General features: G+C 42.1%; 1 protein-coding gene across 1 annotated transcript in view; it reads right to left on the bottom strand.

The window, feature by feature from the left end:
* Mkrn2 (makorin ring finger protein 2) overlaps positions 1 to 18,236 on the bottom strand; it is a 35,094-nt gene that overhangs the window by 8,388 nt on the left and 8,470 nt on the right. The window contains exons 2-3 of the mRNA XM_041645198.1: positions 10,125 to 10,253; positions 506 to 687 (exon numbers count right to left, since the gene is read on the bottom strand). Of these exons, the coding sequence (XP_041501132.1) occupies positions 506 to 687; positions 10,125 to 10,253 (311 nt within the window). The remainder of the gene's footprint in view (positions 1 to 505; positions 688 to 10,124; positions 10,254 to 18,236) is intronic.

Below are 18,236 nucleotides of genomic sequence, written 5' to 3'. Positions count from 1 at the left end.
TCTGAAAATGCTCCTAAAGCAGTCACTACCAGGACATGACATCAAACAAGAGAAAAGTGACATGTCTCTCGCATAAAATGCCAGCTTCAGTCTGGCATAGCTTTAATCCCAACCCTCAGGAGGGAGAGGCAGGTAGATCTCTAAGTTGAAGTCCAGCCTGGTCTACAAAGAGTGTTCCAGGACAGCCAGGGCCATAGAGAGAAACCCCGTCTCAAAAGACCAAAAACACGCAAAACAAAAAGACCCAGCTAGCTTCAAAATGAACAGCGTCTCATCAGTAGTGGGTGACCCCTGTAAGAGGCAATTTTACAGTGAGAAAAGACCACTCTGACGGGCCCAAAGTGAAGCTCAGCCCAGCTGTGGAGATGCACCTCTGAACCTCTGCAGCCTGTTTTCAGGTCAACTCTGGGTCCTGGGGTGCCAGGAGCTTCCTGATGAGGAAGCGTGGCAGCACTAAACCACACATTCTGCTTTCCCGGAGGCAGCAAAGGCTGCATTCACTCACTGCGGTCTCTGAGCACCAGCATCTTCTTCTCCCGCTTCCCTGGTTCATGCAAATGTGTTCTCGTAACAGATGTGGCGATCTCAGGAGAAGGGTGAGGATTGGACAAGCTTGAGGAGGGCACAGGGTGGGGTGCAGGGCCTACAGCTCCACCTGCTGCAGCTGGGGGCTTCGTATGGTCATATCTGAACAAGACACAACAATGTATCATGGTCATGCAGGCCCAAACACCTACATATCCCCCCCCCCCCCCAAACACTACCTATACTCCCAGCCACCAACAACTGGACTCACTGAGGTGGACAGGGTCTATTTCTTTACTCTTAACCAGAAAAGTCTTTTGGAGTCATTTAACCTGCTACTTATACCCACAGCTAAGTGTCCCAGTAAGACTGACAAGAATCCACCCACTGTCCAGGTCATCTAAAGAGAGCCTCTGACACTTACACTACCAGGAGGCGTTTTGGGTAGGAACTCCAGGATATACTGACTGGAGTGGGTGGATGGGTTGGGGAATAGCCGGTGGCTGACTCAAGCTCTAGAGTTCTGCACACAGCAAGGACTAACTGAGGTCTGTTCTTCAAAGCATGGAGCATCTCAGTGTTGTCCCGCCCAGAGCAACATGGGCTGTGTGTGCATGAATGCCATTAGCCTCCACACCAGAATCACTCAAGCATGAACTGGAAATGGCTTTAAAATAAATGGCACGCCACCTTATGACACAAAAAACCCCCGATGAGGAGATGGGCTGGTGTGTTGGGAGTCTCCTCTGTATGCTGTGAATACCATTGGTTAATAAAGGACTGCTTTGAGCCCATAGCAGAGCAGGGCAGAAAGAGCTAGGTGGGGAAAACAAAACTCAATGCTGGGAGAAAGGAGGCAGAGTCTGAGGAGAAGCCATGGAGCTGCTGCTGGAGACGGACGTGCTGAAGCTTTGCTGGTAGGCCATGACCTTGTGGTGATGCACAGATTAACGGAGATGGCTTAAATTAAGATGTAAGAGCTATTTTGTTTTGTTTGTTTGTTTTGGTAGAAAAAGACAAGATCTCCTGAGTAAATTGGGAGCATGGGGACCTTGGGAGAGGATTGAAGGAGGGAGGGGAGAGGCAGGAATGGGAGCAGAGAAAAATGTAGAGCTCAATAAATATCAATAAAAAAATGTATATAAAAAAGATGTAAGAGTTAGCAAATAAGAAGCTAGAGCTAGTAGGTCAAGCAGTATTTTCAATAATATAGTTTCTGTGTGATTATTTTGGGGCTGAGCAGCCAGGAACCAAGAAATGGCCCCCCCGCCAACACTGGTGGCAATGGGAAAGTCTATGGTGTGTTATATAGGGTTTAAAAGAAAAATACCAATTATTAATATTCTAAGTACAATTTTAAAACTTCCCCTCATTAAGACCACGCTCAGGAAGTATGTATATGGCATACACCTGTGTTCCCACCACTACGGTTAGAGCAGAAGCTCAAAGCCAGCCTTGGCTACATAGCAAGTTTGAAGTCAGCCTGGGAGGCATAAAACTGCCAACAAAACCAATCACAAGCCCCATTCTGTAGGGATAAGTCCCGCCCCTTAAGGGGCGTGTTCGCCTCGGGCTAATGTCTGCCTATAAATTTGGCGAGCAAGCTCCGAGCTCTCGCTTCTGCTTTCCTGGTCTCCGCGGGAACGGTGGTTCTGTAAGTCTATTTCTACATTAAAGCTATATATATATATTTTTACACTCTGTCTGCATTCATTTACGCCGTTACATTTTGGCGTCCAACGTCGGGCTATTTTGCCCCCGACTCAAGCGGGTAGCCCGCTAGCTAACACAGCACCCTCCCCGGTGCTGTTTTTCAGTTCGTGACTCCGGCCCCAGTGCCGAGTCCGAGACACACTCGGCGACACAGGCCCATTCTGCCTGCCTTGGCTAAGTTTTGCAGCGGAACCCCACTGCCTGAACCCCACTGCCTGAAGCTCAAGTACTTGCGGTTTTGCAACAAAAGCTGCCACAGCGTCAGATTTGGTCTGTTACAAAGTGACTTGGCCGGTTGTGGTGGCCCACGCCGGTAGGATTTGCTGAAGGAGGCAGAGGCAGGAGGATCATAAGTTTGAGGCCGGCCAGGCAGTGGTAGAGCACGCCTTTAATCCCAGCACTTGGGAAGCAGAGGCAGGCAGATCTCTGTGAGTTTGAGGCCTGCCAGGCCTTGGTAGTGCACGCCTTCTATCCCAGCACTTGGGAGGCAGAGACAGGCGGATCTCTGTGAGTTCAAGGCCAGCCTGGTCTACAAGAGCTAGTTCTAGGACAGGCTCCAAAAACACAGAGACCACCACTGGCAGGAACCGATCTTTGCAGGTAAAAAAATTTTCTTTTATAAATAAAATGTCTGAACACATTACTGTTCAAGAATTTAATGATTTTTTTAATTGTACCATGTGGGAGATTTTACAAGAGGTGTCTATCACCCCACATATATGGATCCTTCTGGGATTCGTAGTTTTCATTGGCACCAAATGGTTTGATAATAGAAATATGATAAAGTCTTTACGAGACGAATCCAGGATTCTTAAGGCAGAGATTGAACGCTTAAAAACAATTGAGAATGACAACAATCTTCTCAAGAATCAGTTTGAAGTTCTCCAGGCTGATAACAATCTTCTCAAGAATCAGGTTGAAGTTCTCCAGACTGATAACAATCTTTTCGAGAATCAGTTTGAAGTTCTCCAGGCTGATAACAATCTTCTCAAGAATCAGGTTGAAGTTCTTCAGGCTGATGTTAAGGAGAAATTCATTACTATGGAAGAGGGAACAGCTGATCTGGACCATAAGATTCAGTCCCTTTCTGTAGGAAATGAAACATTAACTGAGAGAATCAAAACTGCTGAATGTGACAATCGGATTTTGTCTAAAGCTTATGACAGATTGACGGAAAGATTGTCAATACAAGAAGGCACGGTTTATGCCATAAAAATTATGTCCAAAGATGAGATGTTATCTCTAACGGACAAACTTCATATTTTAGAATCCTCAATGAAGGCTTTGGAACATAATTCTGGACAGGAGATTCAGACATTGCAGAAAGCAATGGTGAATAGAATTGAAAAGATTGAGGAATTTCTAAATTCTGATGAGGAAGAGCAAAGGGTAGAAAGGAAAATTTTAACTACATCTGTGGGTAAGTCTCTCCGGGACAATTTCCACAAAGCTCTACCTACAGCTCTACCTGCCTTTCCAGTAATAACAACAGAGAAGGTGATTGGTTCCAAAAACCCTAGGGTCATCAAGGAGGATACATGGGAACCTGTGCGTATGAATGATCTCAAGGAAATAAAACAGGCTGTCATGACTTTTGGGATGCAAGCCTCTTTTGTTAAAGAGATGCTAAGATCTTGGGCCACGACAAGCAGAGCAACCCCCTCAGACTGGCTCCAGCTGAGCTCTGCAGTACTCGAGAGTGGACCGCAATTGAAATGGAAATGCTTATTCAGGCAAGAGGCTAGACTCTTAGAACAGCAGGAAAAAGCGAAGGGAATTGACATTTCCCTAGATCAAATTCTAGGTGAAGGGCCCTTTTCTGATCCTCAGGAACAAGCTAATTTGGATGAAAACACACTCTCCATGTGTACTACAGCAGCCTTAAGGGCTTGGGACAGGGTACAAGACCCAGGACAGAGAATGGAATCATTTGTCAGAGTTAAACAGGGTCAAAGAGAACCCTTTAGTGACTTTTTACAAAGATTAACTAAGGCTGTACAAATAGGAATATCTGACCCAGAAGCAAGACGTATAATGATTGAGTCTTTGGCTTATGAAAATGCAAATGTGGAATGCAAAAGGATTTTGGGTCCTTTAAAGCTCAGATCAGCGCCGTTGGAAGAATGGGTCTTGCATACACTCAATGTTGATACATTTGATTATGGCACTGAAGCATGGGTAGAAGAAGCAATTTCCAATGGTAAAAGGAGACACCAGAATACCAAATGTTTTAATTGTGGAAAAATGGGTCATATTAAAAGGAATTGTAGACAACGGATTTTCAGAAATAATAATAATAATAATAATAATAATAATAATAATAATGCATCTTTCAGAAATAATAATAATAATGCATCTTCTAGAAATAACAGAAATAGGAGGACTCAGCCTTCAGGTTTATGTAGAAGATGTGGAAAGGGCAGACATTGGACGAATGAATGCAGGTCTACAAGAGATAGACAAGGCAACCTGATACAGCCGGGAAACGTGAGAGGGGGGGCCTCACAGGCCCCCATGGCAAACATGGTTCAGTCATATCCAGTTTCTGCAGAGAACGTGCCTCATCAGGACAATTAGGAAGCCCCATGCCTACTGTTACAAGCAATAATGATCAGAAAGATAAGTTACGTGTGTTTTGGCAAACTTCTATAAATGATCAAAGACCTAAACTGAGAGTGTGTGTAAATGGCATTTTTATTACTGGCCTGCTGGACACAGGTGCTGATGTAAGTATCATTACCCCAGAATCTTGGCATCCGTATTGGCCTCTTCAGAATGTAAATGTTCAGCTCCTGGGAATTGGAACCCTATCTCGAGTAAGGCAGAGCACGAGATGGGTTGAATGTATAGGGCCAGAGGGACAAATAGGAAAATTAAAGCCATATGTAGCCAATATCGCAATGAATTTATGGGGTCGTGACCTATTACAACAATGGAATACTGAAATTAACATTCCTGCTAAATCTAGAGCCTATATTTCTGAGAATAATATTAAAAGATATTACAAACGGAGAAAACCGGCCATTCGGGCTGTACAAGAACAAGCAATTGATGTCCCTTCAGAGATACCAACAGCCTTGCCTCTAAAATGGTTGACTGAGAAACCAATATGGACAAAGCAATGGCCTTTAGCTGAGGAAAAGTTACAGGCTTTAGAACAGCTGGTACAAGAACAATTAGATGCTGGACATATAGAAGAGTCTACCAGCCCTTGGAATTCTCCTGTATTTGTGGTTAAGAAAAAATCAGGTAAATGGAGAATGGTGACAGATCTCAGGGCCATCAACAAGGTTATTCAACCTATGGGCCCTCTGCAATCTGGAATTCCTTTGCCCTCTTTATTACCAAAAGGATGGCCTCTCATAGTTATTGATTTAAAGGATTGTTTTTTCACTATACCTTTGCAAAAAGAAGATAGAGAAAAATTTGCATTCACAGTGCCTACTTACAACAATTCTCAACCTTCGAGGAGGTACCACTGGACCGTTCTCCCCCAGGGTATGTTAAATAGCCCCTCCCTGTGCCAATATTTTGTGAACCAACCATTGCAAATAATACGCAAGAAATTTCCCAAATCTATAGTATACCATTACATGGACGACATCTTGTTATCCGATTCAAACATGGATACCTTGAACAGACTGTTTGAAGAAATAAAGATACTTTTACCTAAATGGGGATTGCAATTAGCTCCTGAAAAGATTCAGAAGGGAGATTCTGTTAATTATTTAGGTTATAAAATAGGTTTGCAAAAAATTAAGACACAAAAAGCACAAATTAGGAGAGATCGCCTACGGACTCTTAATGACTTTCAAAGACTGTTAGGAGACATTTCCAGTCTACGACCAGCTATTGGAATAACACCTGATTTAATAATTCATTTGAACAAAACCTTGGATGGTGATAAAGATTTAAACAGTCCCAGAGAATTAACAGCTGAAGCAGAAAAGGAACTGACAATGATTGAGGAAAAATTACAACAGGCACATGTGGACAGGGTGAATCCAGAGCTCGATTGTATTCTCGTCATACTACCATCAAAAATTTCTCCTACAGGAATTTTAATGCAGAGAGATGATATTATTTTGGAATGGATCTTTTTACCACATAAACCAAGTAAGAAACTGAAAACTTATGTGGAAAAAGTCTCTGAGTTAATTATAAAAGGCAAGCTGAGACTTCGTCAACTAGCAGGCATAGACCCAGCAGAAATTATAGTGCCTTTCACTGCTGATGAACTAAAGAAATTATGGGAAGATAATGAACCATGGCAAAGAGCTTGTGCTAATTTTTTGGGAGACATTAATAACAACTATCCAAAAAGCAAGCGGCTTAACTTCATAAAGAGAACTTCTTGGATTCTTCCTCGAATCGTCCGTGATGCTCCAATAACTGGAGCCCGTACATTCTATACTGATGCCAATAAATCAGGGAAGGCAGGTTACAAATCAGAAGACTTGGATAAGGTGGAACAAAGTCCGTATACTTCTGTCCAGAAGGCGGAATTATATGCCATTCTTATGGTGCTAAGGGATTTTAAAGAACCTATTAATATAGTTACAGATTCACAATACGCAGAAAGAGTTATTTTACATATTGAAACTGCTGAATTTATACCTGATGATACTGAACTAACCTCATTGTTCCTCCAGGTTCAAGATTTGATCAGGAACAGGCTTTGCCCTATATATATATAACACACATCCGATCCCATACGGGTCTGCCAGGTCCTCTAGCACAAGGTAATGCAGAAATTGATCAATTATTGATTGGTAGTGTGCTACAAGCCTCTGAATTTCATAAAAAACATCATGTTAATAGCAAAGGTTTGAAGAAAGAGTTTTCAATTACATGGCAACAAGCTAAGGAGATTGTAAAGAAATGCCCTACTTGCTCTTTCTATAACCAAACGCCACTGCCTGCAGGGGCTAATCCAAAGGGCACCCAAAGGAATGAAATCTGGCAGATGGATGTGTTCCACTTTGCAGAATTTGGCAAATTAAAATATGTACACCACACCATAGACACATATTCAGGTTTTCAATGGGCTACTGCCCTGAGCTCAGAAAAGGCTGATTCAGTAATCACACATTTATTGGAAGTTATGGCCATCATGGGTATACCTGCGCAAATAAAGACAGATAATGGTCCAGCATATGTATCTAAGAAAATGAAACGCTTTTTTGATTATTATAATATAAAACACATTACAGGTATACCAAATAATCCTACAGGTCAGGCAGTTATAGAAAGATCAAATCGTACTATAAAGGATATGCTGAACAAACAGAAAGGGACTGAAAATACCCCCAGAAATAGATTACATAATGCTTTATTAACCTTGAATTTTCTTAACGCTAATGAGAAAGGAACGACAGCAGCAGAAAGACATTGGATAATGGAAAAGTCTGCTGAACTAAATCAACCGATTTATTTCAAAGATGTGCTGACCTCTCAGTGGAAGCCAGGAGATGTGCTACGTTGGGGAAGGGGTTTTGCTCTTGTTTCCACAGGAGAAGAAAAATTGTGGATACCATCAAAATTAATAAAGTTTCGATTTGAAGAGGAGAAACCTCTTGGAAAGGAGAAATGACAACTCATCCACAACGATGATATTCATACAGGTGGTAAGAAAAACATATAGAATGGGGGCAGGGTTCTGTTCTTATCTCCACAGGAAAACACTCATCTTTGAGAAATTCAAGGGACCCTGGAAGTTTGGATACTGACAGATGGAAAAATACCTGCCCAATAGGAAATATCAAGAAAACTGAATGGGTTGTGTAAGTAATATTAAACCATATTTCTAAATTTATAAAGCTGGTTTTGAAGTTGGACTCTGGCTCAGTCCCTCTCCAATTCCAAGCCTGTTAGTAAGAGAAAAACCCAGAGTTTCTGGAGTTTCTGTCTCATGTCAAGAGCCATGATATGGGACAGAAAGAAATATGAGTTTAGAAAACATCTTTGCTTTTCTTCATATCTATCATACTTTTCATTGAATATATCTATCATGTCTTTCATTGAATATATATATATATATATGTCTATATGATTAATGTTTAAGTTTTTCATAATGAACAATGAGTTTTTCCTGAAGTGACATTTGAAGTTTCCAGGAAGAAGATGGGGCCCCATAACAACAACTCCACCTGGTTGATATGACGTCATGATACTGATAGCGCTACTACAAGACCTGCTTTTGGTACCAGCTGCACAAGACAGTTCCAACTTGGTTAGCTGAAATGGTGCACATCTTATACAACATTTTGGCCAGACCTGCACGAAAATACTCAGAGACTATTTGCAATTTTAAAAGACATTATCTTGAAATTTAACCATCATTTTACTTTCACAGGATCCCCCAGAAAGAACGTCGCCCCTATGACAGCTGGAAGTAATTCTAGAGAACGACATCCCCTCTCCCAGTAAAGTTTGCCCTTGGGTTTAGGGACATCATTTAGGGGTTGATTATAATTAGTATATGATTGAGGGTTGGGAGAGGAATTTTATAAGCTCAAGGATCATTTTGAAAAAAAAAAAAAAGAAGGAATGATGGGATAATAGATTTATAATTGTGAGTTACTGCTTTTAGACAAATATATTGGTATCAATTCTTGTATAATGAAACAAAGTTAAATTATATGGACTATTGTACGCATGCATGTTTCTACCTCTGTTTAAAACATTTTTATGTATTGACATATATTGTATTGATATATATATTGTATATATTTACCATATTGCAGTGTACATTTCTACCTCTGATTAAGATACTTATATAATATTTGTGTATTGATATATATTTACCTACTGCAATGTATATTTGTACATTGTTTATATTTGGAGGTCATTGTCCTCATTTGTTTCACAGTCGTTTATTGTCTTAGTCTTTAAGTTAGATAGATATTGAGAATTATATAGATTAATTGTCATCTAAGTTTGTCATTTATAATTAGACTAATCAGGTTCTTTAGATATATAGAGATTATACTCAGTATAGATAGATAATCTTCAACCTCTTCAAAGAGCTGTAGAAAATGGCCTTTAATCTAACTCAGAGTTTCGTGATAGTGAGACACAATTGCTCCTGGCAACACCGCTCTATTCCCGAGAGAATGTTGAGCACCAAAAACACTCCATCTGGAGCCTTTCTATTTGGCAGAACTGGCCTTTGGGCAAAGAAATGCCCATACCTCAACCACTGACACAGATACAGAGCGTGCATCAATGGATAAAACAGGACTGTCATATCCTGCCAAGACAGGGTAAGATAGTTTTGAAAAGTTCCTTGCCTTTAATAATGGTATGTCAGTTATGTTAGGCCTTAGCCAAAATTGGTTGACTCAACGTTGCAAACGAGACTTTGGGTGATTGCCCAGGTAGTCAGTTGTCTCTGTCAATTGTTGCACATTTTGGATATTTCTCGTTTGTTGAGTAGTGTTTATTCCCTTCTCAGATCTTTGACTGAGTTGAAGATTATATAATTGTAGTTACTCTTTACATTATTTGGACTTCTTGAGATAGAATGTTTAGCAAAGCTTTTGTTCTCAATATTGTTTGTTGTATTTATTATTTGTTGTTATTGTATGTAGTTGTATTTGGTTTAGTTCTGTCTTATTTAGACAAAAAGGGGAGATGTAGGGATAAGTCCCGCCCCTTAAGGGGCGTGTTCGCCTCGGGCTAATGTCTGCCTATAAATTTGGCGAGCAAGCTCCGAGCTCTCGCTTCTGCTTTCCTGGTCTCCGCGGGAACGGTGGTTCTGTAAGTCTATTTCTACATTAAAGCTATATATATATATTTTTACACTCTGTCTGCATTCATTTACGCCGTTACACCATTCTCCACACACAGCTTCACTTCAGTAGCCACAGTCGTGGCAGCCTTACCTGCAGCGTGCACCATAGGCGCAGTAGCCCTTCTGGTAGTATTTGCAGATGGTGGATGGCTTGCTATTCGCCAAGTCATGTGAGAACAGGCACTGGCTGCCTTCGCGACACACGCCATGCATAAAATACCTGAGGAGACAAAGAACAGCTGAGTCACGCCTTGGGGAAAGCGGCTTCTCAAGAACTACATGCCAGCCCCACACATACTGTGCTCTTTTCCTTGATTCTAAACAAAGTGATTTTCTACGCACCACAATGACCCAAGACTAGCTCTTCAGAAGAAAAACGATTCCAAATGTTTCTATATTAGGGGCTGGAGAAATGTTTAGTGGTTACTAGCACTTGCTATTTTTGTAGGAGTCAGTCTCTGTTGCCAGCACCCATATCTTAGCTAATAACTATCTGAATCTGATGCCCCCCTCCTCTGGTTTCTTTCATCACTGGATGTGTGTGGTGCATAAAAATATATGCAAGTAAGCATTCATACACAGAAAATATCTTCCAAAAACCCGTCTACATGGATAAGCTCTTGATTTATGTTAAATATGTGAGATATAAGTTTCACAATTGGGAAAACATGTTAGGAAAACCCACTCTCCCCATCCTCCCAGAGCTCTGGGAGTTAAAAGATGTCTGACTGGGCTCAGGCCAGGTCACAAAGCCCTCCTCCCTATCCTTGCTGATTCACCTGTTAACGTGGAGAGAACACCACCTACTGCTTCATGAAGCTGTTACAGTCAGCCCGAGACAGTGTGGCGTCAGACAATATACGTGATGCCGGGCATGGTGGCACACGTCTGAAATCTTATCACTCTTATGACACTGGGGATTTAGCTCTGTTTGTAGGATGCTTGCCTAGCATGTTCTAAGACATGAGTTCCACTCCCAGCACAGAATAAATCAGATGTTGGGGTACATGCCTAGAGTCCCAGCACTCAGAAGAGCCAGGAGGATCAGAAATTGAAGGTCATCCTTAGCAACATAACAAATTTGAAGCTAGCTTAGACACGAGATCTTGACTTAAAGAAAAACGGCTGGATGGTGGAGGCGAACAACTTTAACCCCAGCACTAGGGAGGCAGAGGCAAGGGGATCTCTGTGTGCTTAAGGCCAGCCTGGTCTACAGTGAGTTCCAGGTCAGTCAGGGCTTCACAGAGAAAACCTGTCTCAAAAAAACAAAACAGAGGTCTAGAGCAGTGATTCTCAACCTGTGGGTCATGACCCTTTTTGGGGGGGTCACATCATCATACATCCAATATATCATATACTTACATTATTATTTGTTAACAGTAGTAAAATTAGTTATGAAGTAGCAATAAAATAATTTTATGGTTCATGTCATCACAACATGAGGAACTACATTAAAGGGATGCATTGGTAGGAAGGTTGAGAATCACCGGTCTAGAGAGATAGCTCAGTGGTTAAGAACTCTGGCTGCTCTTCCAGAGGACCTGGGTTTGATTCCCACCCAACACTGACATGGCATTACAATTCCAGGGGGACCTGACACACAGGCTTCCTCAGGCACTGCATGCATATGGTGCGCAGTCATACATACAGGCAGATCACATATAATATACACATATAAATAGAAGTAAAAAGAAAAGGAGAACCAGAGTGTACACTGGGCACAAGGGATAGTTCTGGGATGGTGGACATAACAACATATATTCAAACTTAACTACTGACAACACTAAAAAACAAAACAAAACAAAAACCAGGGCTGGAGAGATGGCTCAGAGGTTAACAGCACTGGCTGCTCTTCCTGCATTCACAAGGTGGTTTAGAACCATCTATAATGAGATCTGGTGCGCCCTCTTCTGGCCTCCAGGCAGAACACTATATCCAGTTGGACACACAAAACAGGATATGAGTGCCAGAGCATAGATTAATAGAAATGGATTAAAGTTGTAAGAGCTAGTTAGGAACAAGCCTAAGCTATTGACTGAGCATTTATAATGTATATTAAGTTCTCCAAATCAGTTATTTGGGAAGCTGCTGTCTATTATTTGAGAACTGGTGGTCAGGATAGAAAAACTCCATCTACAGATTATAAAACTGCATACAGTCAACTCACACCTTTAAAGATCAGTAGTACTCAGAAGGCAGAAGTAGGCTGATTTCTGTGAGTCAAGGCCAGTCTGGTCTACATAGCAAGTCCCAGATCAGCCAGGGCCACAAAGTAAAACTTGTCTCAAAAAGACTTAACAAAAGTTGGGTGTGATAGTGCACGCCTTGGATCCCAGCACTCTAATCTCTGTGAGCTTAAGGCCAGCCTGATCTACAAAAAGAGCTCCAGGACTATTACAGACAAACCCTGTTTCGAGAAACCAAAAGCAAGCAAACAACAACAAAACCCCCAAAACAAATAATAATAATAATCCATGCACAAAACCCACAAAAGCAGAATGTACCTATCATGGAATATTATTCAGCCTTAAAAGGGAAAACATTCCCAACTCAAAACCCCATGAGTGCTAAGTGACACAACAGATGCATGGGAGGTCTCTGAACAATTAAGTTCATCAAGGGAGAAAGCAGAGACTGTTGGCAGTTAAGGGGGAGACTGGAGTTCAACACGGTATTTCTGTTTCACAGGCTGTGCCCTGGAGATTGCTTACACAACTGTGAATGTACCAAAGCCACAGAACTGTGACATGCGTGCCCTGGCAAAGGCTAAGCTATCTAGATTCACTTTAGCATATGTTTTAGGGTCTCTGCTCCTATGATGCACACCATCAGCAAAAGCAATGCGAGGAAGAAAGGGCTTATTTCAGCTTCAATTCTCAGGCCACAGTCTAAACGCTGATGACTGGCCTGCTCACTGTTTCCTTATACTGCCCAGGGGTGGCACTGCCCACAATGAACTGGACTATCCACATTAATGACTAATCAAGAAAAAGCAGCAACAGGCTTGCCTACAGGCTAATCTAATGGCCACTCTAAAGACCATGTAACTCTAGTTTTAGTTAAGTTGACAAAAAACCATAAACCAAAAATCAACAACCAGGACATACAATAGTCTTTAAAAAAAAAAATTGCCATATACCACCAGGCAGTGGTGGCACATGCCTTTAAACCCAGCACTTGGGAGGCTCAGGCGGGCAGATCTTTGTGAGTTCGAGGCTGGCCTGGTATACAAAGCGAGTTCCAGAACAGTCAGAGCTTTTACACAGAGAAATACTGTCTCAAAAAGAAAAAAAGAAAAAGAAAATTTGCCATATACGGGATCTCATTTTGTTTAAAAATATTATAAACATACACTAGTATGCTAAAACTAGTAATCCTTGGAAGTATTGAACTGTCTACTGTCTACGATAAGGGGCACTTACAGAAGGGTTAAAGAGGGTGGGATAGATTCAATGCAATGCCCATCAAATCTTAGCAAAATTCTTCAAAGACCTCGAAAGAACGGTACTTAACTTCATATGGAGAAGCAAAAAACCAAGATAGCCTAAACAATCCTGAACAATAAAAGAACTTCTGGAGGCATCACAATCCCTGACTTCAAACTCTACTACAGAGCTACAGTACTGAAAACAGCCTGGTATTAACATAAGAAGAGACAGGAGGACCAATGGAACTGAATAGAAGACCCGGATATCAATCCGCACATCTTCGAACACCTGCTTTTTGACAAAAAAGCAAAAAATATCAAATGGGAAAAAGAAAGCATATTTAACGAGTGGTGTTGACATAACTGGATAGCAACATGTAGAAGAATGAAAATAGACCCATATCTATCACCATGCATAAAACTCAAGTCCAAATGGATCAAAGACCTCAACATAAATCCATCCACACTGAACCACAAAGAAGAGAAAGTGAGAACAGCTTTGAATGCATTGGCACAAGAGATCACTTCCTAAATATAACCCCAGCAGCACAGACACTGAGAGAAACAATTAATAAATGGGACCTCCTGAAACTGAAAAGCTTCTCTAAAGCAAAGGACATGGTAAACAAGACAAAACGACAGCCTACAGAATGGGAAAACATCTTCACTAAACCCACATCAGACAGAGGTCTGATCTCCAAAATATACAAAGGACTCAAGAAATTGAACACCAAAAGATCACATAATCCAATAAAAAAAAATGGAGTACAGACCTAAACAGAGGGATCTAAAATGACTGGAAGACACTTAAGGAAATGTTCAACATCCTTAGGCATCAGAGAAATGCAAATCAAAACAACTCTGAGATTCCATCTTACAACTGTAAGAATGGCCAAGATCAAAAACAGTGATGACAACTTACGCTGGACAGGTTGTGGGGTATAGGGAACGCTTTTGCATTGCTGGTGGGAATGCAAGCTGGTACAACCACTTTGGATGTCAGTGTGGTGATTTCTCAGAAAATTAGAAAACAACCTTCCTCAAGACCCAGTAATACCACTTTTGGGTATATACCCAAAGGATGCTCAATTGTGCCACAAGGACTTGTGTTCAACTATGTTCATAGCAGCTTTGTTTGTCATAGCCAGAACCTGGAAACAACTTAAATGTCCCTTGACCAAAGAATGGATAAGGTACATTTACACAATGGAGTACTACACAGAAGAAAAAAATAACGACATCTTGAATTTTGCAGAAAAATGGATGGAGCTAGAAAACATTTTTTAAAATAAGAATTATTTATTTACTGTGTATACGTTGTTCTGCCTGCATACCAGGAGAGGGCAACAGATCTCATTATAGATGGTTGTGTGGTGCGGGAGAATTGTCTGTATTCTGTCAATCATATTTTGAATAAACACTGGCCAGGCAGGAAGTAGAGGCAGGGCAATGAGAACAGGAGAATGCTGGAAAGGAGGAAGCCGATTCCTCTCCCATTCCTGCCCAGACCACCGAGAAGCAAGATGTAACCTGCCTGGCTGAAAGGTATTGAGCCATGTGACTAACATAGATAAGAATAATGGGTTAATATAAGCTACAAGAGCTAATAATAAGATTGAGCTAATGGGCCAATCAGTTTATAATTAATGTAGACTCTCTTGTGTGATTTTTCTCTGGGACTAAATGGCTGGGGGACCAGACAGGACAGAAGCCCCAACGAGCCCGGCCCTCATGTTACAGTTGTGAGCCACCATGTGGTTGCTGGGAATTGAACTCAGGACCTCTGGAAGAACAGCCAGTACTCTTAACCTCTGATCCACCTCTCCATCCCTAGAAAACATTATTTTGAGTGAGGTAACCCAGACACAGAAAGACAATTATCACATATACTCACTCATAGGTGGTTTTTAAACATAAAGCAAAGAAAGCCAGCCTACAAACCACAATCCCAGAGAACTTAGACAACAATGAGGACACCGAGACTCACATAGATTTAATCTACATGGGAAGTAGAAAGTAGAAAAAGACAAGATCTGCCGGGCGGTGGTGGCGCACGCCTTTAATCCCAGCACTCGGGAGGCAGAGGCAGGCGGATCTCTGTGAGTTCGAGACCAGCCTGGTCTACAAGAGCTAGTTCCAGGACAGGCTCCAAAACCACAGAGAAACCCTGTCTCGAAAAACCAAAAAAAAAAAAAAAAAAAAAAAAAGACAAGATCTCCTGAGTAAATTGGGAGCTTGGGGACCTTAGAGGAGGGTTAAAGAGGGAAGAGGAGAGGCAGGGAGGGAGCAGAGAAAAATGTAGAGCTCAATAAATACCAATAAAAAAAGAGAGGGTGGAGAGCTGGGCATTGGTGGTGCACGCCTTTAGTCCCAGCACTCAGAGCTCTGTGAGTTCAAGGCCAGCCTGGTCTACAAGAGCTAGTTCCAGGACAGGTCCAAAGCTTCAGAGATAACCTGTCTCAAAAAAAAAAAAAAAAAAGGAGGAGGGTGGAAAGAGGAAGTGGAGAATAAACTCAATATCTCAATATATAGAGGGGTGAAAACTTTAAAAGCTGGTGAGACCAACAGTAGACTGGTGGAATCTAGGCCATCATGTGTTTTCCTTATTTTAGCACCTGCACTTTCCAACTTTTCTACTGTGAAACAATACACTGGTTTCTACAATGTGTCTGCTGAGAAACAATACACTGGTTTCTACAATGTGTCTGCTGAGAAACAATACATTGGTTTCTACAATGTGTCTGCTGAGAAACAATACACTGGTTTCTACAATGTGTCTGCTGAGAAACAATACACTGGTTTCTACAATGTGTCTGCTGAGAAACAATACACTGGTTTCTACAATGTGTCTGCTGAGAAACAATACACTGGTTTCTACAATGTGTCTGCTGAGAAACAATACACTGGTTTCTACAATGTGTCTGCTGAGAAACAATACACTGGTTTCTACAATGTGTCTGCTGAGAAACAATACACTGGTTTCTACAATGTGTCTGCTGTGAAACAATACACTGGTTTCTACAATGTGTCTGCTGAGAAACAATACACTGGTTTCTACAATGTGTCTACTGTGAAACAATACACTGGTTTCTACAATGTGTCTGCTGAGAAACAATACACTGGTTTCTACAACGTTTCCACTGTAGTTAACAGTACATTGATGTTACTCATAAATGACTGGGCGCAGTGTAAGCTATTCAGTTCAGTCTTATTCAGGCTCCCCAGAGTACAGCTCTTATTAAGGTCTAAAAAGGACTGGGAACATCCCACCAATGAGACCTTCCAAGTGCAGGCTGAGTGCTGGGGAGGAGGAGGAGACTAGAAGATCATGCTGCATGGCAGACAATGGGCCAGAAAGAAAGGGCAGAGAGGTGAGGTGTGGGCAGGCCTGCTGGACTGGGAACCATGCTACCAGTGCTCACCAGGCCACCTTAGTGTCAGCTCTAACGCTCACGCCAGGTTTTCTGGAGACTGCAGAACAGCGCATACTGTGGGGCCAGCAGACTGCAGGCGTGCACTGCCTGAAGAAGGTAAAATATCCCTTTACCAAAGGCTCAGAAATGCTTTTCTATAGCAGCTTTATTGGAAAAGAATATTTTAAAATTTACATAAGAACACATGGGTCGGGCACTTGAGATGCTGAAGAGGAAGATGCCAGGCTAATGCCAGACTGACTACAAATAACACCTTGTAGAAAAAAGAAACACACACATAAGAAATTTCCCTCACCAGCCAAAGTGGACCAGCAGATCTGATTCTGAGCTGATTGAATTGATCCCGGACCAGCAGTGCTGCTACTGGCCTGCCTGGTTTACCTTGCGGCCCTCCCTTTGGTAAAGAACCCTTTGGAATTAACTTTTGGGTAGAGCCTCTCACGTCCCACAGTAAGAACCTGAGGAACACATGAGGTGAGGAAACATAGAAAGTAGGATCAGTGACTATGCTCCATCTTAGCCTAAACTTGTGAGAGGAACATTTTACAAGCCAGGAGGAAAATGGGAGACCTAAGCTCAGGGAGGCAAGCGGACCCACAACTTGCTCTGTCCACGCCACCCAAAAACACTAATTAGAATATGCCTGTCTCCTCCTATTTCTCACAGTCCTAAAGCCCAAAGACTATATCCCTGAGCATGTCCACATTGACAGTGTTGGCAAAAGCAATGGCTTAGGGTTAGGAGAGCTGGCACTGTGGTTAAGCCAGGAAGGCAAAGAGCAAAGTGCAGACAGTCCAGCACCTGGTCTTCTCCATGGTAGGGACAGTGGACCAGAGGAGAGCGATGGGGCTGGCAGGCTGCTGAAAATCCCCACTCCTGATACGAAGCAAGTTTGTATCTTCACCTGTTACCTCCACAAAAGCAGGGGAGTTGGCTAGGCCCACCTATCCCGTCCCCAGAATCTGATGAAAGGGACAGCAATCTCACCATCAGAATCAGAGTCCACCAAGATCAGAAATTGAAAGCTACCTGGACTTTTCTAGGAAACATGAAAATTTCCCCAGATTTCCAAGGAAACATATCCCAAAGCAGACAGTGCTTAGCAGCTTGCTAGAAGGCTGATTTGAAAAGAAAAGGAAAAGAATGGAGGCTTGAAGACGAAGCTCATGGAGTGCCCGTGGCATTCAGAGGCCCTGGGCTTCATTATTAGCAGGCAGGGATGGAGCACAGAGAGCAAGTAAGGCCATGGAAAGGAGTCAGGTCTGAGACTGATACCTCTCGGCTAACCTAAGAACAGCCTTTGGCTTCTAGAAACTGCTGGTATAGTCCGAGTCCCTACACT

Source organism: Microtus oregoni, unplaced genomic scaffold, assembly GCF_018167655.1.
Source record: "Microtus oregoni isolate MIOR12 unplaced genomic scaffold, Mior012 000002F_ref0000024, whole genome shotgun sequence".
Taxonomy (NCBI): Eukaryota; Metazoa; Chordata; class Mammalia; order Rodentia; family Cricetidae; genus Microtus; species Microtus oregoni.
This window is presented reverse-complemented; position numbering and strand designations above follow the sequence as displayed.